At 56.0% G+C, this 21,255-nt stretch overlaps 2 protein-coding genes across 9 annotated transcripts in view; both read right to left on the bottom strand.

Annotated features, from left to right (window-relative positions):
- Positions 1 to 1,980: 1,980 nt before the first annotated feature.
- On the bottom strand, positions 1,981 to 12,516 carry CDH24 (cadherin 24). Its single transcript, XM_055436938.2, has 13 exons — positions 12,392 to 12,516; positions 10,550 to 10,854; positions 10,073 to 10,367; positions 9,801 to 9,920; positions 9,560 to 9,727; positions 9,196 to 9,383; positions 8,614 to 8,867; positions 7,479 to 7,615; positions 4,875 to 4,996; positions 4,682 to 4,793; positions 3,847 to 4,095; positions 2,346 to 3,359; positions 1,981 to 2,255 (listed from the first exon to the last, which is right to left on the bottom strand). Exons 2-12 carry the CDS (start codon positions 10,748 to 10,750, stop codon positions 2,860 to 2,862), a joined length of 2,346 nt encoding a protein of 781 aa, XP_055292913.2. The 5' UTR covers positions 10,751 to 10,854; positions 12,392 to 12,516; the 3' UTR covers positions 1,981 to 2,255; positions 2,346 to 2,859.
- A 944-nt stretch (positions 12,517 to 13,460) lies between these two features.
- The window catches only part of ACIN1 (apoptotic chromatin condensation inducer 1), a 37,235-nt gene continuing 29,440 nt past the window's right edge, over positions 13,461 to 21,255 (bottom strand). For 2 of the 8 annotated variants that reach the window (XM_088840002.1, XM_055435459.2), the window contains 10 exons: positions 18,771 to 18,813; positions 17,781 to 17,914; positions 17,532 to 17,684; positions 16,866 to 17,007; positions 16,401 to 16,546; positions 16,058 to 16,165; positions 15,812 to 15,919; positions 15,278 to 15,602; positions 15,068 to 15,168; positions 13,461 to 14,407 (listed from right to left, as the gene is read on the bottom strand). In XM_088840002.1, coding sequence (XP_088696128.1) covers positions 14,081 to 14,407; positions 15,068 to 15,168; positions 15,278 to 15,602; positions 15,812 to 15,919; positions 16,058 to 16,165; positions 16,401 to 16,546; positions 16,866 to 17,007; positions 17,532 to 17,684; positions 17,781 to 17,914; positions 18,771 to 18,813 — 1,587 coding nt within the window. In that variant the 3' untranslated portion in view covers positions 13,461 to 14,080. The remainder of the gene's footprint in view (positions 14,408 to 15,067; positions 15,169 to 15,277; positions 15,603 to 15,811; positions 15,920 to 16,057; positions 16,166 to 16,400; positions 16,547 to 16,865; positions 17,008 to 17,531; positions 17,685 to 17,780; positions 17,915 to 18,770; positions 18,814 to 21,255) is intronic. The other 6 variants (XM_055435466.2, XM_088840003.1, XM_055435464.2 and 3 more) reach the window with 5 other exon arrangements.

Below are 21,255 nucleotides of genomic sequence, written 5' to 3'. Positions count from 1 at the left end.
GAGAAAGAGCCCCACCGGAGCAAGGAGAAAGGCCAATTATCAGGGAGAAAGGCCTTATCACTTTTTTGGGGAGAAAAAGTCCAGAGTAGAGAGAGGAGGTGGGGCAGTGCTCACCCCAGGGGTTCACTACTTCTGCAGCCTCACTGCCCCCCGCCCCCCCCGCAAGCACCCCCACCCACCCAAACAGGGAGTGAGAAAAGGCAGGAATGGGGGCAGGCTAGCCTGACGTTGCCACCTGAACCCACCCCCAGGCTAGCTGGGAACCACATGGGGCTCCCCACTGCCCCCTCCCCACACTCTGAACCCCTCCGCTTCCCATTAATCAGAGAAGGAGGACTGAACCCAGATAGGGAGGGCTCTCTTCTTGCAACTCCTCCCATCATCTCTCCCTTCTCTTCTCTTTTCCTTTCCTGGTCCTGCCCTCTTCCCTTCCTTTGACAAATTCTCTTTCCAATGGTGAGATATTTAAGACCAGAGATAAGCCTAGCTGAAAAGTCTGTTTCCCTACACTGTTTTCCTGGCAGCTGAATGAGTTGGGAAGGGCCTCAGGAGGGTGTTAGGGAGGGCTGGCAGAGAGGGCGAAGGCCCGTACCCCACTTCAATGCACCGCTCACTAGCCAGGGGCAACCCATGCATCAGTTCCTCCTTTTCTCCCCTTATTCCTAAAGGTTTGATTCAGACATCAGGGGAGACCAAAGGGGTCAATCCAGCCCTGAACCGGAAGACCTGTCCTGACGCCTTGCTTGCGGTGCTGCCCTCCTGATCGTCTCCCTCTGGGGCAGACAGTCTGCTCTCATACAGGCCTTCAGGCAGGCAGGGACCAGTTTCCAGCCTTCAACAGAGCCAATGACAATGCCATGCTTGCACCATAGGCCTGGTTTTGGGAACCCATCGACATCTCAGCTTCCTGGGAGAAGATACTATAACTGTTTCACTAAACGAATCTGTTCTCAGAAACTGTCCAAGAAGTGGAGGCCTGTACTAACCTATGATCCCTCCCTCCCTCCTTCCTTCCCTTCCTTGTTTGTTTTCTGGCTGAAGCCAAAGGCCTCTTCAAGCAGCGCTGCGTGTACAAAGGATCTGACAGGGTGGAGGCGGCCCGCCAGAGCCGGGTCTTTGCCTTCCCACTACCTGGTCGCCTTAACCACACAGCGTGTAAGGTACAAGAAGGCACCTTCCCACGGGAGCAGCCTCCCCTGATTACCCGCACCTCACACTTGGAAGGGAAGGTCACAAGGACCTGTCTTGACCTATCTACTCCCCAGGAGCCCTTGCTGGACTTAAGAGACCTGGGCCAGGTCTAATGTTTGTTCCTGGGTGGACCCCCTCTCTACTCAAGGAGCCCACAGTGAGAGATGCTGGCCACCCGCTGGGCTCCCGTCCCAGTTGACTTTGGTTCAACCCCTAAAACAGCCCGCCTTCCTGGGGTCCCTCTCTCCCCTCCTTTGTGCCCATGAAGAGCAAGACCACAGACTGGGAAGAATGAAGGGTGGAGGGAGCAGGCCCACTGTGGCTGTGCCATCTTACCCTGACCCGGCCTTTTTCCAGCTGGGACCACAGGCCCCGGGAGGCACTGCTTGCTCCCTTCTACTGTCCCCTGCCCACTGTCCTAGTCTAGAACTCCTCTTCGTCTCTTCTTGGTCTTCTTATAGCGCCTCCTTTTCTCCACACTCCCCCTCCGGCTTTCCCCTCCAGCCAAGCCCCACATCTTAATTTCCTTGGACACTTTGAGACCAACAGAGAACCCAGAGGTAGCGGGAGCAGGGGAACGAGTCATTATCTCCTTAGTCCCAGAATGGAATCAACCCAAACTCCCCTCGGTGAAAGGGTCTTGGAGCAGACTGTCCCCTGAGCCGAGGGGGTGGGCTTAGGCCTCTCTTCCAGTCCTTCAGCACCGTGACACACTCTGAGAGACACCTGAGTGGGGAAAGGAAAGCAGGGCTCCAGCTTTACAAAATAAAGTGTTTGTTTATTATGAAATTAGAGATGGAGGCCCCTCCCCTTCCTCCCTCTTTCCCCTTCCCCAGCAGCTTCCCGCTTTCCTTCCCCTCCCCCAGGGGCTGGGAAGCATACAAGACGATGCCCAGAGCCAGGATGCCCAAGGCCGGTTGACAGCTGGGCAGAGCTCCAGGGAGGCAGCCACAGTGGGGGGCTGGAGCTCTCGCCCTGGGAGGTGGGCTGGCTCCCTCTCTCTGCTGGAGGCCAGTGGAGCCAGGATGAGGCCATGAGTGATGGATGGAACCATGCGGGCAGGTCTGTAAAGACAGGAGAGCCAGAGTGAGAGGCGGTGAGTGGGGGAGGGCTTTGGGCCAGCCTGGTGCTCCACGAGGTCTAGGGACACTGACCTGGGGCAGAACATCCCCTGCAGGAGGGTGGGCAGCAGTGGCTGGACGTTTCTTTTGCTTTTGGGATGGACAACAGAAAAAACCAAAAAGCCAATCACAGGGACCCACAGAGAATGTGGGCAGGAGACAGACAGACAGCATGTGTGTGCGCAAGGGAGACACACAGAGCCCTGTGTGACAGATTCAGAATGGAGCAGACCAAAACAGAGCCACGAGAGAGTGGAATCACAGTGAGAGGAGCGGGAGCTTCAGAGTCGGAGCCGCACAACCCAGACCCAGCCAGGGAGCGTGTCAGACACAGACAGATCCCTGGAGACGAACAGACGACTGGGGAGGAGGGACGTAAGGAGGCGGTTGCCTTGGGGCGGTGGGCAGGAGGGACACGGGGACTGGGGAGGCCTGGGGGCCCCTGGGCTGCTGCTGCCTGCCTGGACCCGGGGAGGGGGGCTCACTCAGAGGGCCTACGCTGCCGCCCCGCTTCGGTGGGGGAAGCGGAGGCAGGGCCAGGCCGGTCTCAGGGGGCCGGGGGCTCCTTGGCCCCGTAGAGCTCGGCCAGGGTGCGAAAGAGCGGCCCCCAGTCGTCCAGCGGCTCAGCCGGGCCCGGGGCGCCGCCGATCTCGCTGCCGGAGCCCAGGGAGCTGAGGGAGCCGCAGGAAGAGCCGCGGCCCTCGTAGCCGTACACCTGCACCGAGTCGTAGGGCGGCACGCTAGGGTCCTCGTCCGCCTCGCGCAGCCGCAGCGCCAGCAGCTGCGCCACGTCGGCGGGGCCGGGGGGCCGGGGCTGGCGTGCGGCCCGCGCCCAGGGCAGCACGTCGCGGCGCGTGGGTGGGCCCGGCGCCGGCGGGGCCGCCCCGTCGGGGTTCTGCAGGGCGCTGATGTCGAAGGCCTCCGTGTCCTCCTCGCCGCCGCCCTCGTCGTCGTAGGTGATGATGTTCTCGCGCACGTCCTCCTCCTCAAGCACCATCAGGGCTTCCTGCTTCTGGCGCCGCAGAGCCACGAAGAGCAGCACCAGGGCTGGGGGAGAGGCGCACAAGTTCCGTTTGGAACGGCCTAGGGGTGGCAAGCCCTAGCTTTGACCTTTGACAAAGGGCTTTTGAGTCCTGACTTCAACCCTTTACTTGCTGTGTGACCACGGAGAGTTGCTTAACTTCTCTGAACCTCTCTGGCCCTTGGATTGCTTGTGTGGAAAAGAGGGGAAACATATTTACCCCTTAAGGTTGTTGAAAGGATGAAATACCAAGTGATGTGCCCAGCACCACACATGGCCCAGAGTTGGGGCTCAGTAAATAGTTTTTATGGCTCATGACTGTCCTTAGCTTCGCCAGTCATGGATAAGAGGCCAGAGTGTTTCTCTTGGGTGTATCAGGCAGTGGGGAAACCCAGGCATGAGGGTTCCTTCACGACCTAGGGTGGACTTCCCTATGTCCAAGGTCCTGCTTCTCTCCACACCCCCTGCAGGCCTGGATCTCATATCTATGACCCCATCTATGGCTTGACTCACCCAGCAGTGTGCCCACGCAGGTGACGATGGCAAGCAGAGCCCCAGTGCTGAGCCCAGCAGGTGAGAGCTGAGCCTCAGGCCTGCAGGACGCCACGGAGCCATCAGGCCGGCAGCGGCACACACTGACAGTTACTGTGGCTGTACTGCTCAGTACTGGCTGCCCCCAGTCCCACAGTTCTACGGGAACCAGGTAGGGGGCCTGGCGGGGTGGAGCGGGGCGAGAGGGCAGCAGCAGGCTGGCGGAGCCATCTGTAGGAGAGAGGTCTTTGGGCACCTCCTGGGATACCTTCCCACTAAGGTTGGTGCAGCCCATGGAGACAAAGCTGTCCGTGGGGAAGGTTTGCAAAGAGCAAAACCACATCCACCTTCTTTTATTTATTTATTTTGGCCACGCTGCGTGGCTGGCAGGATCTCGGTTCCCCAACCAGGGACTGAACCCAGGCCCCTTCAGTGAAAGCCCTGAATCCCAGAATCCTTTGGCATCAATGGTAAAGAACCTGCCTGCCAGTGCAGGAGACACAAGAGATGTGGGTTTGCTCCCTGAGTCAGGAAGATCCTCTGGAGTGGGAAATGGCAACCCACTCCAGTATTCTTGCCTGGAAAATCCCATGGACAGAGGAGCCTGGCGGGCTACAGTCCATAGGGTCACAGAATCGGATACGACTGAACACATATATGCACACCCCGCCCCTACCCCCCCTCCACAGGCCATCAAGGAACTCCCAAAATTGCATGTACATTCTGTAGGGTGGAGCCCCAGGTAGATGGGTAGAGTTAGGGATGGTGGAGGAGAGGAGGGAAGCAGGTAAGGGCACAGCTGTAGGAAGCTACCCACCTCGGTTGTCCCGGACAGTGAAGTTGGCATCGGGGCCCAGAGGGCCATGAAAGGAGACACGGCTATTGTTGCCGACTTCATCTCTGTCCAGGGCTCGGATGACCTGAATCAGCTGAGAGAAAGAAGAGAAATCTTGTATGAGGCGGGCAGCTGGAGGTCTTGAGGTCCCGACCCGCCTGCCTCAGTGACTCACCTGGCTGGGGGCTGCAGAATCGCACACAAAGGTGTCGTAGGGCTCAGCCAGCTGGGGAGCGTTGTCATTCTCGTCCAGGGTCTGGATGGCCACTTGCACCCGGGAGGCCTGTGCAGAGCTGTCTGAAGCCAGAACACGAACACGTGCACCCGACGCAAGCACACACATCACAGTTACACACAGTATATATGGTGTGTGAGTGTCACATCCAGAACATGGCATGTATGTGAGACACAAGATATAGGCATGCGATATGCAGGTTGCATCAATGTTGTGAAGTGACTGGAACAAGTGCACATAACATCCATGCGGTACCCAAGAATATGTGGAATACACACCCCATATACATTCAACAGGAGTGCAGCACCCATGACATACATGAACACTAAAGGGCACATGCACCGTCAAGGAAAAGTAGACAGATGACACATACCAGACGACAGCCATGAAAGACGCAACACATTCATGCCATCCATTCGATGTGCTCAGTGTTTAAAACAAATACAACACACACAAGGGGCATGTTCCATATAGACGGTGAATGTAGCATCACCACCCCCCAGGATGCAGAGAATGCATTTCCATGCACGAAAACAGTGGGACAGACATACACACACGCCCCATCAGAGGTCTGGGAGGCTGTGGTGTAGCAATGAGTATCACTTAGAATTGACCTTGGGGAGGGAGGAGCTACCTGATTCTCAGGTGCAGAGCCGGGCCAGCCTGGGTACCACAGCCATAGACAGGCCCCCTCGTCACTGGGTGGCCCCCATCACTACCCTGCCTTGCTCCTCACTGCCAATGGCATCCAAGAGAAAATGGAAAGTGCACCCCTGCCCTTCACAGCGCTCATCTCCCCTAGGCTAAACCTCTTGGTTCCTTTAGTCTTTCCCCCAAACTGAGGGAGAGCTGGTTGGCTCTTGGGAAGGGGCTGAGGTCACAGCCTAGGCAGAGGAGTGGACTGCCTGGCTAAAGGGTCTGGGAGATGGGACAGGGCTGGGGTCCATCTTTCACTGCAGTAAGGGCTCAGGGCCTGCTAGTCAGTATTGGGATTTGTGGGCGTAGGGAGCAGGATTTGGCAGGAGGTAAGGAGACAGTGAGGGAAACACACACACACACACACACACGGCTATGTAAACAGACGGCCAAAGCGCACACAGGGATGTTCACATGGACAGACATGAACGCACTGTCGCACAGCTGCATGGTCATACACATAACCCTGTCCACACAGAGTTCGACACATGGTGGAAGAGATAACAGCGGAGACTGCAGCCTGACTGAGGCCCCACCACTTAATGTCTGCGTGCCCTCGGTAAGTTACTTAACTTCTCTTTGTCTGAGTTTCCTCCTTTTAAAATGGGGGGAAAAAATCATACATCCCTCATAAAGTTGTGCTGATGATGAAGTGAATGCACCTATATTTGGTACTCAGAACAGTGTCCCATACACAGTAAGTGGTAAATTATTACTGCCTATCCACAAACACTCACATACACAAAACAATGTATACAGACAGCTACTTGTATCTATCACTGTGCTGTGCTTAGTCACTCAGTCGGGTCTGACTCTTTGTGACGCCATGGACTGTAGCTCACCAGGCTCCTCTGTCCAGGGGTTTTCTCCAGGCAAGAATACTGGCGTGGGTTGCCATGCCCTCCTCCAGGGGATCTTCCCAACTCAGGGATGGAACCTGGGTCTCCTGCATGGCAGCCAGACTCTTTACTAGCTGAGCTATCAAGTTTCACTATACATATCCAATTCCATATATGCACAGATAATATAGCTTTAGCTCTATATGCTCAACTGCATACACATATATATGCAACTGTAGACATATCCTCACAAGCATATGTGTGGGTATGTGTATGTATTTTTCACACACAGGGAAGTACGCACGCACATGCACACACACACAGCTCTTAGCTCTTCGTTGCCGTGGCATAAGTCTGTATGCACACAGGGACAACTCCCATAGCCAGGACATGGACAGCAAACGTAGGAGACCTTGAAGCATGTGCAGGCGTAGCACGGACAGGTTCACAGAAGGAAAGGAGGTCTCCCTGCCCCCACAGGCCATGGCTGCCCAGAGGCGGCTGAACCATGCTGCTGCTAACTGGTGACTGACACGGACAGTGCCGGGAGCTGGCCCTTCTCCCCTCCCTTGAGGGCCTCCCACAAAACTTCTCAGGGAGAGGCTGCTGGCATTCCCCGGTCAGCTCCCAGAGGAGGGCCCAGCTCTTCCCTGTTCCAACTTCAGCCTGAAGCAGAGACTGGGCAAGGCAGGGTCTCCCAGGGTGCATGTCGGGGTTCTTAGGAATTGAGAGCTATTTGAGGTTAGATTTATTTTGACCTGGGGAAAGTTGGGTATGGGAGCAAATTAAAGGTGAGGGGAAATGCTTAGGCCAACCCACTGTGCCCAGGCCAGCCCAGGAGACCAGGAAGCCTGCCTGGTCGTAATGGTCCAGGGTGGGCACCTAGTAGTTATACCCTGGGTGTGTGTGTGTAGCACTAACACCCCCCTCACCCTATCCCTAGGGATGGCCCCTCTGCCAGGAGGCTGCCGCCTCCTCCCGGGGCTCCTGGAGGCCCAGGACTCCTCACCAAGCTCTGTGGCCAGCACTGTGAGGTTGTGCCAGACACGAGCCTCCCGGTCCAGGGGCACTGCTGTGCGGATGGTGCCGTCCTCAGGCTCGATGGAGAAGCAACGCTCCAGGTCCGAGTGTGGGAGGATGGAGTATCTGGGGGGATGGAGCCAGGTGGGGGACTGAGCTGGGGCAGGGCTGAGCTGGCGGCCATCCCTCCCTCCCACCTGTTCACCTTGCTGGGCCTCCCGGCTCATCTGGGCAAAGGGCCTGCATGAGCTGACCAGGCAGCGCCTGCCCTGGGCATTTGGAGCCATAATTCACATTAGGGTCCCCTTGAAAGACAAATATCTCTGGGTAGTCAGCAATATTCAACACCTATCCTATGACATGGGGTGCTGAGTTCCGTGGGGGTGTGGGAAGAGAGACAGAGGTGACATGGGGCAAACACTGCCTGTCTTTCTGACTCCTGGGCTCTGTTCTGGGGACTGAGGACCTGAGTTCTAGCTCTGCTCTGTCTCAGACTAGCTGTGTGACCTTGGGCAAATCTTTTAACCCGTTCCCTCAACTATCAGAGGAGAATGACACTAGCCCCTCCTTCAGTGCTGTGACAGGGATGCTGGGCAGCAGCCTGGGCAGGTGGAAAGAATGGGCCTTCTTGAGGCCGACAAGTCCGGATTGGAATTCTAGCGTTGCTGCTTACTGACTGTGTGACCTGGGGCACGTAAACGCAACCCCTCAGGGCTGAGCCTCTAAAGCAGCTGGACCCGAGAAGACTCCTACACTTATCTTCAATCCTCCTCTCACAGGTTGTTGTGAAAATGAAATGTTATCAAGTGAGTAAAATGTGAGGCGCTGAGGGAGTGATCAATAGCCATAGCCTCAGCCATCAGCTGATCTGGTGCACTCATCAGATGAAACGCCGTATCTGCTCTCATGGCCACTGGGAGGCGCCACTGCCATCCACGCAGGGATGGGTGGAGGGTCTGGTTAGCAGGTCCTCCAGCCCTCCCCTGGCCCCCAGGCCTGCAGTGGGGAAGACTTCTGCCAGGAGGGGAGTGTGATGGGCAGGAAAGGGCGGGTGCAACCTTGGGTGGGAACAGCCTGCTGCTGGGCCCTTTCCCTGAATCCCCGCCCTGCCCCCACCAGCTCACCTGATGGGGCTGGCTGGGGAGTCCAGGTCTGTGGCTGACACCTGGCCCACCAGGGTCCCAGGAGCCTTGTTCTCAGGCACTGCCAGGTGGTAGGCAGCCTGGGTGAAGGCAGGTGGCTCTGGAGCGTCCTGCACAGCCACGCGTACTGAGGCCACATCCTTGAAGGGCCCTCGCCGCAGATAGGCTGGGTCGATGAGTGTATTGGTGGCCTCCACGCGGAAAGAGTAGGAGCGACGAGTCTCAAAGTCTAGGGGCTATGGTGAAGGAGAACAAGTTACTGAGGCAGGTGCAGATCTCAGGGACGTGGGCACCAGAGGGGCAGTGGCCTCGGTGGTCAGGGTGGCGAGGGGCAGATTACTTGGTCAGAACTCCAGGTCTGCCCCCAGTTCCATCACAGACTTGCCCTGTGCAGAGTCCTGAGCCAGTCACTTCCCGATTCTGAGCCCCAGACTCTCATCTGAAGGTTGAGGAGAGGACCACAATCTTTAAGCTCCAACACAGAGACCCCAAGTCTGCTCTAGCCTGGTGAGGAGCCTATCCTGTGGGGCAGGAGGCGGGTGTGAGTGGGTCTGAAGCACTCACCTTGCGGACAGTGAGGAGCCCATCTCGACCCTGGGAGTCTGTGCTGATGCTGAAGGCCTCCGACCCTTCCCCGTCGAGGATGCTGTATGCCATGAGGGCGTTGTCCCCCAGGTCTGGGTCCTGGGCCCGCAACCGGCCCACCAGGGTACCCGGCCCAGCGGTCTCCACCACAGAGAACTGGTACAGGCCTTGGGGTGGATGGAGGGAGATGTTCTTAGAGAGGTCCCCAGCCCTCCTCCCGCCCCCAGCATGTCCTTCTCCCAGGCCTGGCTGGGGGAAGGGTTGGGGGGAGGCTTCTCCAGAGGCGATAGGGGTGGGGTGGGGTGGTCAAAGGATGGCTCAGGCGGCGGCACTGGCCCCTTACTCTGAGGGAACTTGGGGGGGTTGTCGTTGACATCGCTGAGGGTGACTGTCACCGTGGTGCTGCCCGACAGCCCCCCCATGTGGCCGCCCATGTCCTTGGCTTGAATCACCACTAAGAACTCCTCCTGCGTCTCCCGGTCCATGTTGGGGATGGCAGTCCGCACCACTCCTAGGGAGAGACGATGGGTCAGGGTTGCCTGATCCTACAGCTGCCTCACCCGGCTCCCGAGCTCTAGCCTCACCAGTCTGGGGGTCCACAGAGAAGAAAGGCAGTCCATCCAACACAGTGTATACCAACTTGGCGCTGTTCCCATAGCTGGGGTCATCGGCGTCATGAGCAGTCACCTGGATCACTGATGTCCCTGCAGGGGGTTCCGGCACCCCACTCAGCCAGGACAGAGCCAAGTGGGGAAGAAGAGCAGATGAGTGGGACCCAGACATGAGCAGGGCTGAATTGAAGGAGATGGGTTCTGGGGCAGAAAGCAGTAGGGGAAGGGGAGGTGAGGGTACTCACCCACATTGGACATCTCGGGCACTGTGGCATGGTAGGGCCCAAGGGGAAAGATGGGTGGGTTGTCGTTGATGTCTTGCACCTTGATAATGAACTCCGATGGGGGCTCCAGGGGTCGGTTGGAGGCTCGGTCCACAGCTTGGGCCAGTAGCACGTACTGTGCCTTCTCCTCCCGGTCCAGGCTCTTGGTGACATGGATATTGCCTGTGGCCTCATCAATCACAAATACGGTGCCTGCGCCCTCTCCGGTCAGCAGGTACTTGGTGCGGCCCTCACCCCTATCCACATCTGAGTGCAGCTGTAGGGGTCAGGGAAAAATGGCAGCAGGTTCCAGGAATGGTGACAGAAAGTTAAAGAGTCTAGATCTAGGATTGGGGGCAGTGTTGGGGATCCTCAGGGACCAAGGTCATTGCAGAAGTGATGAAGTTGCAGAGGAGAGCCTTGAGAGTCAGGGGAGACATGGGAGGGGCTGAGCCTTACCTTGCCAATAAGGACAGGCTCTGGTCCAGCGTACTCCTCAATGACAAAGAATTGGTTCCACACCCAGCTCCTCCGGGTCCGAAGCAGTGATGGTTCTGGTCCCCCCCGGGACCCTGCCCAAGCCCGGGCTGGGGCTGCCAGGCGCCCCATGCAGCCCCAGCCACCCAGCCAGGCCAGCAGGAGCCTCACCAGGCCCCACATGTTTGGGCTCCAGCCAAGGCTCTGTTCACTGCTCCTGGGTGCTGAGGCATGAGCTGGCTGGGGCAGAGGGGCAGAAGCGTTGGGGCTACCCCATGGATCCACACCTGCAGGATAGGCAGCTGTTCAGGGTCGAGGAAACCCTTACCATCTCCTCCCAAAGTTAGATGCTCCAAAGATCAGACCTCCAAGGAACCAGACACCCCACTGCCCAGAAGCCAGAATGAGAACGAGAGCAGTCTGATCTTTCCCTCCACCCAGGTTCTCTGCCTGTATTCACCTCCAGCCCTCCAAGCTGATAAATCTTTGGCCAGTCAACTCTGAATAGGAAAGCTTGGGAAGAAAATAGGAGAGGGGACGCTGGGAGGGCTTGGAACCGCAAATCTGCCCCCTGAGCTCCCAGGCTGAGAGTGCAGGTAGGTGCTGAAGGAGATGGGGCTACCATGGAAAGGGCTTAAAAATCCAGGAATTGGGATTCATGGAGGTGTGGTCTCAGGGTGCCGAGGGTCAGGCTGAAATGATAAGGAGGGCTGCCTCAGACAGGGTTGAGAACCTGTGAAAGTCTGTCCTCCACAGGAACCCCTCCTCTCCAGAATCTGCTCCCTGGCACACTGCTAGCTGAAGTCCTTGAAGGGGGACCAGGCTCACAGAGTGGGAGGGGGGAGCTGAAAAAAGGGGGGCGGGAGAAGCCAGGAGACTGGAGAGGCGGACCCAGAGGCTAGAGACACAGCGAGATGCAGGGTGAGAACAAGACTCAGGGACTGTCCGCAGAGACAGAGAAAGAATGGCAGCAAGAGACAGGAGGAAAGAGATCAAAGGAGGTAGTCTGGGTGTCTGAAAGGCAGAGAGGAGTCCTGGGTACCAGGCTCCAGAATGGGTGGAAGGGCAGCCAACACTGTGCTAAGCAGAAAGGGGCGGCTTCAACTGCGGGGGTCAGACCAGGCCGCCCCAGCTCAGAACTTCATTCTGGGAGAGGGGGCAGCTGGGAGGGGATGCAGGAAGGAAGGTAGAGAAAGGACCCTTCCCGCCGCTGTCTCCCCCTTCTCCTCCTAGGGGGGACCCCTCAAGTGACTGTGACTGTGCCCCTCCTCCCCCAAAGCAGACACACACCTGACAGTCCTTCCCTTCCCGAGGGAAGAGGGAAGCCGGAGGGAAGCCGGGCACCAGAGAGGGAGGCGGGACGAAGAGGAGAAGGTAGGGGATAGAGGAGTGGGAAACAGGATAGCGGGAAGGGAAGAGGAGAGGAGGGGAGAGGGAAGGATCGGGGAGAGAAAGGAAAGCGGGAAAAGGAATACAGGAAGGGGAGAAAGGTGGAGGAAGAAAAAAGGCGAAGAGGAAGAGGAGATGGAGCGAGACAGGCAAGAGGGAGAGAGAAGGGTTGGGGCGACAGGGAGGGGGCAGGAAAGGCAAATAGGCAGAAGAGGAGGCAGGATGAAGAGAAATCGAGGGAGAGGAAAACGGGAAAAAGAGGAGGAGAGGTGCGAGGGAAGAAGGGAAAGCGGTAGAGCGCGGGAGAAGGGAGCCGGCAGTGGCTCCCAGCCGCGGAGCGCACCGCTCACCGCTCTGAAGACACCCGCAGGCTGCGGGCCCCCTGCTGCCCCTTCGCGGATTCCCGACCGTGGGCTCCAGGGCGGGCGCCCTTACCTGGCAGTGCCTAGGGGCCCAGCTCGGCGGGGAGCGCTCCCGCCCGCCCCCGTCGCCGGGTCCCGGGGGCGCAGCCCCGAGCCGATCGGAGCGGGCGCCGCGGCTCCGCTGCAGGTCTGAGCGGCCCCGGCGAGAACAAGGGAGCGAGACGGAGGGGGCGGGGGAAGGAGGCTCCGCCTGCGGAGGAGCGAGGCGGCTCCGCGCCGCGCGGGAGAGGAGAGCCCAGCCTCCGACCCTCCCCGGCCAGCCCCGGCCGCGCGGCGAGGGCGGGGGCGGCGCCGGTGCCCGCCCCCTCGGCGCTGCTGGCCGCCGGGCGCATACAGATGCGGCGCCCCTCCCGGGCCGGGCCCGCAGCGCCCTGAGGGGCACTCGAGTGGGAGTGCGTCCACGCCTAGGAGCCAGGCCGCTTCCGAAGAGCTAGCAGGGAGGGCGCATCGCGGGTGCGAAGCGGCCCGCAGCCGGACGAAGGGCGAGCGCACGGTGAGCCCGGGAACCTGGAACCCACTGCGGAGGCCCGGCTCGCCGCTCCCGGACCGGCCTCGGGAACTGCGGAGGACCTTGGCCGGGAGGCGGCGGCATTTTGGGAACCTGTGCAGGGAAGGGTAGCGGGCCGGCTGGGGGCCTTAAGCACGGCTGACGGGTCCAGGGGGTGCGCGGGCTGGGCCCAGGGAACGAACAGGTCAGGGACCTAGTCAAGACATCCGCGGGAGGGCACGGAGCCTTTTTGGGAAGCTCGTTTACAGACGCCTACTGAACGAGCTGCTGCCGCCCCCTGGTGGCAGTTATGGGAGGACCTTGAAGGTGGTGAGCAGGTGACCGACTGCCTCTAGCAACCGGACAGGACCGTCGTCTTCCCGGAGGATGGGGGGGTCTTCCTTACTGGGGGGAGGGGGGAAGCCGCACAGCTGTGGTGTGGTCAGAGGCAGGGATGGAGGGAGGGTGGGGAGTCCCCTCTCCGGGAAGCAGCAGCATAAGTGTATGGAATGCAAGTAGTGCTGGCTGCACTTGTAGGAGCCGGCCTCCACCTCAATTTGGCCCTCACCCAGGCCCTGGCCAAGGAAAGCCACTCAATCACACACTAGTTAAAACTAAGTCAGATTTTTATTATTTTCCATAGACCACATCATTTAATAATAAAAAAAATAAAAATAAAAATTGAACAAAAGGAAAAGGTGGATATAAAGTGGAACCGGTGGGCAGGAGGCAAGGGCTGCAGGACAGAAAGACTGGGAACTGCAGGGGCCCTGGGACTCAGGAGGAGATGCTGATTCAGCTCATAGGTGACCCAGTCCTGGCCCCGGCTGTTCCCAAAAGGCGGGTTCGAGTACCAGAGGTGGTGAGCAGGATGGAAGAAAAAACAAGGGAGGTTTGGGGCTCCTGGCTGTTCCCCACTTCTCAGCCAATACCTCCCTCCCTAACTTAGCTCTTCCCTCTCACAGACTTCACTGGAAATGAGAGGAGAGGGCTGAGTCCCAAGAATAGATTATGGAGGTGGGGTAGGGGTGGGAAGGTGGCCACTGCTCCATTTGGTATTTGGGGACAGGTGGCAGCCAGACTTCAGCACTGGGCGAATGGTGTGAAAGACCCCTGGTTCCAGGGTGGTGGAGATTGTACCTATCCCTCTGTGGCCTTGAACCCACCCTGGGGCAGGGTGGCCCACGCCTGCAGCTCTCCCTAGCGTTTTCCCGGCTAGCGGCGCCCACCCCGGTCCCGCACAGGTGTGCTCCTACTCCGGCTCCTGCTGTGGCGCTTGGTGTCCCTGCGGTCCCTCTCCCTGCCTCGTTCCCGCTCCCTGTCCCTCTCCCGATCTCGATCCCCCCTGTCCCGCTCCCTGTCCCGCTCCCTCTCCCTGTCGCGCTCTCGGCTGTGCTCTCGCCGCTTCTCTCGCTCCAGCTGCCGGGTCCGCTCCCGCTCCGCCTCCTTCTCCCTCTCCTTCTGCTCTTCTTCTTCTTGCTCCTTTCGCCGCTTCTCCCGCTCCTTGGCCCGTTCAGCCCGCTCTGCCTCCTTCTGAACAATCTGCAGCAGGCAGGGAAGGCAGAGAACAGGCATCTCAACTGCATTCACACCAGTCCCACCTGGCCCCCCTGCTCCTGGATCCTGCACTCCTAGCTCAGGATCACTGTCGGCCTTGCCGTTACACAGGAAGGGGGAGGGCCCAGCAGTCACACCAGTCCTTGTCTCAGAGCCCCAAGCCCTCCCAGTTTTCACCTGTTATAGCCATGACAGGTAGCAGCACCATCCATGCCTGGCCTCTAGTATTTCCCAAGCTACTTAGAGGTGAAAAAAACCTCTGTTTTCTTCAGTGGAGTAGCATAAGCCTAAAATTCCCAAAAGGCCCATCAAGAAAAAAAGCCCTCTTAAAAAAGCTAAAATCCCTAGAAAAGAAAAAGCAGAAAAATGGCTGAGTTTTCAGCTAACTAAAATCAATGTCCAAGAAGTATGGTTGGCACAGCCAGTTTGGATACACACACAAAGTTCCAATCTCCATGTCTGCTACTCCCTTTTTGTGTCTGGTTTCTCTATGGCACAATCAACTGGGTCTTGAAACTGCCTCTTTCCATGATGCTTAGCCTCTGCCTTATTATCCTAGGATACCTAGGCCTACTCCCATGGTCACATGACTCTGCCCTCGAGCCTTGATGCATCTCTGAACAGGGCGGGAAGGCAGGCACTCACCTGGCTGTCAGTCAGTGGGAGCCAATAGATGCAGGGAGCGGCCTTGGTCTTGCGGAAAAGGTCGTCCAGCAGCTTGGCAGGTGGTTCCTCCTGAGCTTTCTCTGAGGTGGAAGGAAGTGGTTCAGACTTGATGCACGTGACCCTGCAGCCCATCCCATTTGGATCCCTTTCTCACTTGCAGGTGGGTACTGTGCCCCCGCAGCTAAGTACCTTTCTTCTCACTCTTCTTTTCTTTAGACTTTGCGCGTTCCTTCCGGCGGCGATCACGGGACCGGGATCGGGAACGGGGCCCTTCTCGAACTTTGTCCCGATCCCATTCACGCTCAGATCGAGTCCGCTCCCGCCGCTCCATTTCCCGTTCCCGTTCTGCCCACTGCTCCCGTACAGCCCGCTCCTGCTCCCGCTGCTCTGCCCTGGGGTGCTGTGGTGGCTGGGCTGGGGGTGGGGGTGGGGGGTGCAGCGGCCGTGGTATCCCCTGCTCCTCTGTCTTAGTTTCAGAGGGACGGTCCACCAAGAGGCCTCGGTGATAGTCCAGCTGCAGGTAGAGGAGGTACAAGGGTGGAGACAACATCACCTCACTGAAGGAGCCCAGGCACTGGCGAACAGACTCACGGCTCAACTCAGGGAACCAACGTGGAGGGAGGAGGACACTCAAGACCATCGGTGTGGCCAGGGCCTCAGCTGGAATCTCGCAGATGAGGCCTCCCCCACCCCTCCTCTCTGTCCTCTCCCTTGGTTTCTTACCTCCTCTTGCTCAGCATAGTCAGCACAAAGGAATTTGGGGTTGGACTGGGGCCACTTGACCCCATGTAGAGCTGTGCGGGTGGCAACTGCTTCCTCTATTGTCGAGTACTGACGGAGGAAGGGAGAGGCAGAAGGTCACAACAGGCCTTCCCTCCCTCCCACTTGCCAGAAGGCCTCAAACCTGCCCACACTGGTCACAGAAGGAGATACAGGGCACAACCTAGAAAGCCAGCTTCTTCCCCTCACCGTTACAAAGCAGTGAGATTTGATCTTGTCGATCCAAAAAGCCTCTTCTACCAGAGTTCCTGTACGTCCCAACAACTCCTTCAGCTGGCCTAAAGTGAAGGGACGAACCTGCCAATGAGAATGAAACTTCAGGGTCTCGAAGAAGGCAAGAAATATGCTCAGGTCAGGCTCTCTACAAAACCCTGCAAGGTGATACTTTTTTTCTCATTTTTCAAATGAGACAGGTCGTGAGGTTAAGTGACTCAATGAGTGAGTAACCAGCAGACGCAGGAGCTGAACCTTAGAAACACGAGTCCACAGCTCTGACGCTACATCAAGCTGCACGTGGGAAACGGTGACTTACCAAATTGGAGATGTGGACGATGTTACTGATCTTGCCCCGGGGTGGGGAGGGCACCTGAGCAGTCCGGACTGGGTCATCAATCGTAATGGAAACTCCTGACTTCTGCTGGCTAATGGAACGTCGAGTTAAGGTATCTCCTAAAGTCACTATCAAATAGAGCACATGAATCGTTTTCAGCAGGGAGCAATGCTGGCTTTCACCTTCGGCAGGACTTTTAAATTCCCTACCGGTAGTCACTCTTCCATCTAAATGTGCTGAGCACCTGCACTGTGCAAGTTACAGTCTAGGCTGATCTCCTCATTATGGAGACAGAAAGATTAAACAGATTCAAACCTAGCCAAGTAGCTTGGTAACAAGACAAGACAGATATGTAAAATACTACAACACAAGGCAGAAGACATTCGATGCTGTAAGAGGTCCAAATCAGGTGCTCCGGGAATTCAGGGAGCCACACGTTTCACCCACCTTTCTTGACTTCATGTTCCACAGGTGGGGGCAAGGCCACCTCTACCGAGACCTGGGGAGGTACAGGGGCTTCTGCTTCAGGCTCCTTCTCTTCTTCCTCCTCTTCCCTCTGCCCATTCTCCTGGCCCTCAGTAGGTACCACCTGTAAGGTATCAGATAACAGAGGGATTCTTAAGCACCAAACTGGCATATTCTATTCTGCCTCTGGTTTCTCAGGGAGAGATGGTGGTAGTCGGCCTGAAGTGTTCCTTCCACTCGGGGCGAGATTTCATTATTAGGTTTACCTCCGCCAGATCCTGGGACTGGTAATACCTTAACTCGTCCATGAGGAAAACTAAGGCAGGAATTGGAAAATTTTTTGTGTACAGAGCAAGACAGTAAATATTATAGAATTTGTGAGCCATACAGTTCCAACTACTCAACTCTTGATATTATAGCATGTAAGCAGCCATAGAGAAAAGTAAATGAACTGGTGTAACTGTTGTAACAGAACTTCATTACAGGCAACAGGTTAGATTTAGTATTCTGCTGACCCCTACAAACGTCAATTAAGCGAACCCTATGCACAGACAGATTTCCCTTCTAGAACTCCACCTTAGCTCCCTACTTAGCTGCTCACTCTGCCTCCAGACCCCCCTCCCGCAAAGTGGGGCACAGGAGCCTTACCTGAGTGACAGTCCGGCATATTTTCAGCCCCTTGTCATGGGTCCCATCGTCACCATTACGCTCTGTCTCATCCTCAGAGATTCGGGAGTCGTCAGCATGAAGATCCACAACAGCCTCCTGCCCCGCCAGGGGTTTGATGTCGGGGATGAGGCTCTGGGACACAGACACCCCCCACCCCGTTACACTGGGGCCATGTCTACTCCCACCGCATGGGTCTCATCCTCCCTGCCCCGGCCCCTCCCACCTCACCTTGAGCGATTCGGTGGTGATACTGATGGAGGGTTTCTTCTGGGTGGTGGCTGTGCTGGCTCCCCAACGCCGCTTCCGACTAGGCTGGCCCCCCTCTGTGTCACTGTTTCCAGCCGGCACCCCCTTGGTAGCTGCTGTCCCCAAGAAATAGGACCCCACAGTTAGATGGTCCCAGGCTCTCTGTTGGTTCACACCATAACACCCACAGAGCCTTCAACTGGAATTTTAGTAAAAGTTAACTTAAGGATATCACTTTTGGGGACTGGGGAAACCGTGTTTCAGAGTAAATAGAAGGCCTGGAGCCACTTCCTGAAAGATTAAAATTACTGATCTCTGAAGGCAAAAAGGGAGAAGTAACTAGGCTGGTGAGCATTTAAACTTTTACTGGTAGAAAAACCTAAAGCCCTGGGTAAGACATTCTGAGGATGACATGGGAATGAGAAAAGATTGTATGATAATAAAATTCAAGTTAGTTTAATTTCAGACTATGATGTGACCTGGTTATGCTTTAGGTTAATATTCACACTAAAAGATTGATATTTAAGTCATAAAGATCTATTAAATATTACATTTTTGTCACCTTAAGAGTTCCTCATTGAAAAATGCTCAAGTTGTTACTGTTTGAGGCGTGGGAACTCTTTTTCTCAGATGTGCTCTTAGATTAAGACACAAACTGGTAAGCATTTTATAGGAATCCCTCAAACCTACTCCTGAAAAAAGCAGGACTATAGATAAGTAATGGTGAGACACTTCACAGTGTATCTCATTAGGGTTAAGAAAGAAATGGGGGAAAAATGACCAGAATTGTTTATGAAGTTCTGAATTATAAACTGGAGCCTTAACTATGCCATAGCTTTGCTGGGTGGAGCTGCTGGGATGGCAAGGGGTGACCCAAGAATGCCACTGAGAGAGAATGGGAGTCTATTTCTCTATGAACTCTGAGTTTCATGGTATTCTGGACCTGTATCAGGGATTTGGGGCTAGACTTACAGACAACGGAGATCTTCCTCTTGAATGATTTGGGCAGCAAGCTCTGTATAGAGAAGAAAGGAGGGGGGGAAGAGAAAGAGACACACCCCACAGAGAGGTGGAAAGGAGGTTAGATGGGGCAGTCTTAGCAAAGGTTCCAAAGACACAGAGAGATAGAGACACAGAGACAGACAGAGACCAAAACAGAAGCGGCAAACGGCAAAAACGAAGCAGAATCAATGCAAGTTAGAGAAAAAATAAAACCAAACATCACAGCAGGGAAAAGGCATCTAGTCCATACCACACCTACGTATTAGCTTAACCAGAAATAAGCTGGAAGAAGAATTTCAGTAGCCTCCCAGCCCTTTAAAAGCATTGCTCATGCCCTCTTCCACTGGTCTCTATGGATGGAGAGGATGCCAAACCCAACAAGCCATGCCCAAAATGGAGTTATTTAGTCCTTCTCAGGTCTTCCTTGCTGACTGGAGCAAAATGAGTAAATAAGGAAAACCAACTTTGGGATGGCAACTGTGAGTGTATAACCCAACTCAATGTGCAGCCTGACACCCACTGACAGTGGCTCTGCGCAGCCTGGACAGCAGACGGTTACAACTGCCTGGATCACTGCCACACTGTGGAGAAGGGCAGCAGCAGACCCACTGTAGAGGAGCCTCTGAAGCCAAGTGCTGGGAGAAAGAATTTAAAAGTGTCTTTGGTAAAGACAAGATTTTATGAAGGGCAGACAGTACCCAGGAAGAGTTTCAGACTTTCTGACTACTGTAGTGAGCTCTAGCTGAGCCCTACTATGTCGTCTCCAAACAGGGCTTATGCCTTAGGGGCTCTGTCAAGGACCAAAAACTTCCAAACTTGCTTTTGAGCAAGTTTCTGTCCCCAAACACTCAGTGGAAGACTGTGGACAGAGCAAAAAGAGGAAGAGAGAGCGAAAAGGGGAATAGAGCATTTTCAGATTTAAGTGCTTATTTCTGGAAAAACTAAGACCAACCACCCTTCTAAAGGGTAGGGCAGGAGCCCTCTTGATGACATCCCTTTCCCCCATCCACCCCCCAGCCCCGATTGTGTTGTCTAACCAAGTCTCCTTGGTCTCCTTTTTAAGGGCCAGCCTGACCCCTAGCCAGGCCGCTCTTGATGGGTAAGTTAGTGAGAAAAAAAAAAGTCTTAATTAAAACAGGTAGAACATGAACCAAATAAATAAATCCAATAAAGAAATCAGAATAAAGATAAAGAAAAAAACCAAAATAAAATATTAAAAAAAGAGGAGAAAGAAGAAAATAAAGAGGAAAATAAACTAGGAATATGACAAATGTTCCAGGTACCATCTCACACCTGGGATCTTCAGTTCAGCCAATCGCACCTCACTGTGTACTGTATCTAGTCAACCGCCGGTCCAATCAGAATGAGCCCTCCCTGCTAGGCGCTGTGCAATTGGTGGGGGGTTGGGTTGGCAAAAAAGGTGGGCGCACGGCGTGGTGGTCGGCACGGCACTGCCAGAGTCCTCCCAGGGGCGCACGGGGGCGGGAGGGAAACGTGTGGGGGGACGCTGCCCAGGATCCATGATGTCAAGACAGTTCACTGGCGGTGGCCAGGCTCAGCGAGGGGTACAGGGGGAACAGGGGCAGAGACATCAGTTCTGGCCCTGTAGGGGCATCATCCTGTAGTCCCTGATGAGATGGCCTGTGAGTAGCAGGAATGGTCCTGGCCTTTTGTCGTGAGAGGCAGGCAGGACTCTATGTCCACCAGTGGCACGCTGCAGCAACACCACCCAGTGCTTGGAATCCAGGTGATGACTCCAGAGTCCCTTCCTCCTCTGCCCTGTAACTGGGGAGGGGGTCCTCTCACCGAGTGGGTTCATGAAGCCTCTGTTGAAGGCAGCCTGGGGGTAGTAGGTGGATAGCCCCAGGCCCTGGCACACATTCAGCAGCAAGGTCAGAATACTTTTCTTCTGAGTGGTGTGTGGCATCTCCTCAGGGACTCCAGCTGAGACAGTGGTTCCAGTCAGGTGGATGGATGAGCCCCTGCCTCCAGGGATGGAGGAGAAGTTGGAGCAACCAACATGCTGCCCTTCACCATGGACAACAGGGACCAAAGGAAAGTCCATCTGATGAGCAAATGATGATACATGGCTGGGCTGTCATCAGCAGTATATCCCTGGGCTCAGACCCTAGACTTCTCTGCAGGGTTCCTAGTCGTCACAGCTTAAGCCGAGAGCCCCACTTGGTATTTTACAGCTGGCACTGTGATCACAAACATTGACTCTTTAGGAGGTCTTGGTGCCCTAGTTGGGGATCCCAACAGTCTGCAGCAAACAAGGCAACCCACAGTCCTCAAAAGGGCAAGGGCGTGTGGGCAGGCGCCCCAGCACTGACACAAGCTCTTCTTGGGGTGTCCCAAAGAGGGAGATGATGCAAGTCCACCCCTTTCCAAATGCTTTTTGCTTTCTTAATACAAGTCTCTCCAGAACAGTGCTCTTCTTGGCCCCCTGATGTAA

This window comes from Moschus berezovskii, chromosome 9 (genome assembly GCF_049115385.1).
Source record: "Moschus berezovskii isolate FMDL1 chromosome 9, NW_MosBer_1.0, whole genome shotgun sequence".
NCBI lineage: Eukaryota > Metazoa > Chordata > Mammalia > Artiodactyla > Moschidae > Moschus > Moschus berezovskii.
The sequence above is the reverse complement of the archived record's forward strand: the minus strand, read 5'-3'. Positions and strand labels throughout refer to the sequence as shown.

Coding starts and splice junctions, on each gene's coding strand:
- CDH24 (XM_055436938.2), bottom strand. CDS start 10,750: ATGTGGGGCCTGGTGAGGCTCCTGCTGGCCTGGCTGGGTGGCTGGGGC. Junction 4,794..4,874: donor ATTCTGCAGCCCCCAGCCAG/GTGAGTCACTGA, acceptor TCTTTCTCTCAG/CTGATTCAGGTCATCCGAGC. Junction 4,096..4,681: donor CACTGTCCGGGACAACCGAG/GTGGGTAGCTTC, acceptor TCTCTCCTACAG/ATGGCTCCGCCAGCCTGCTG.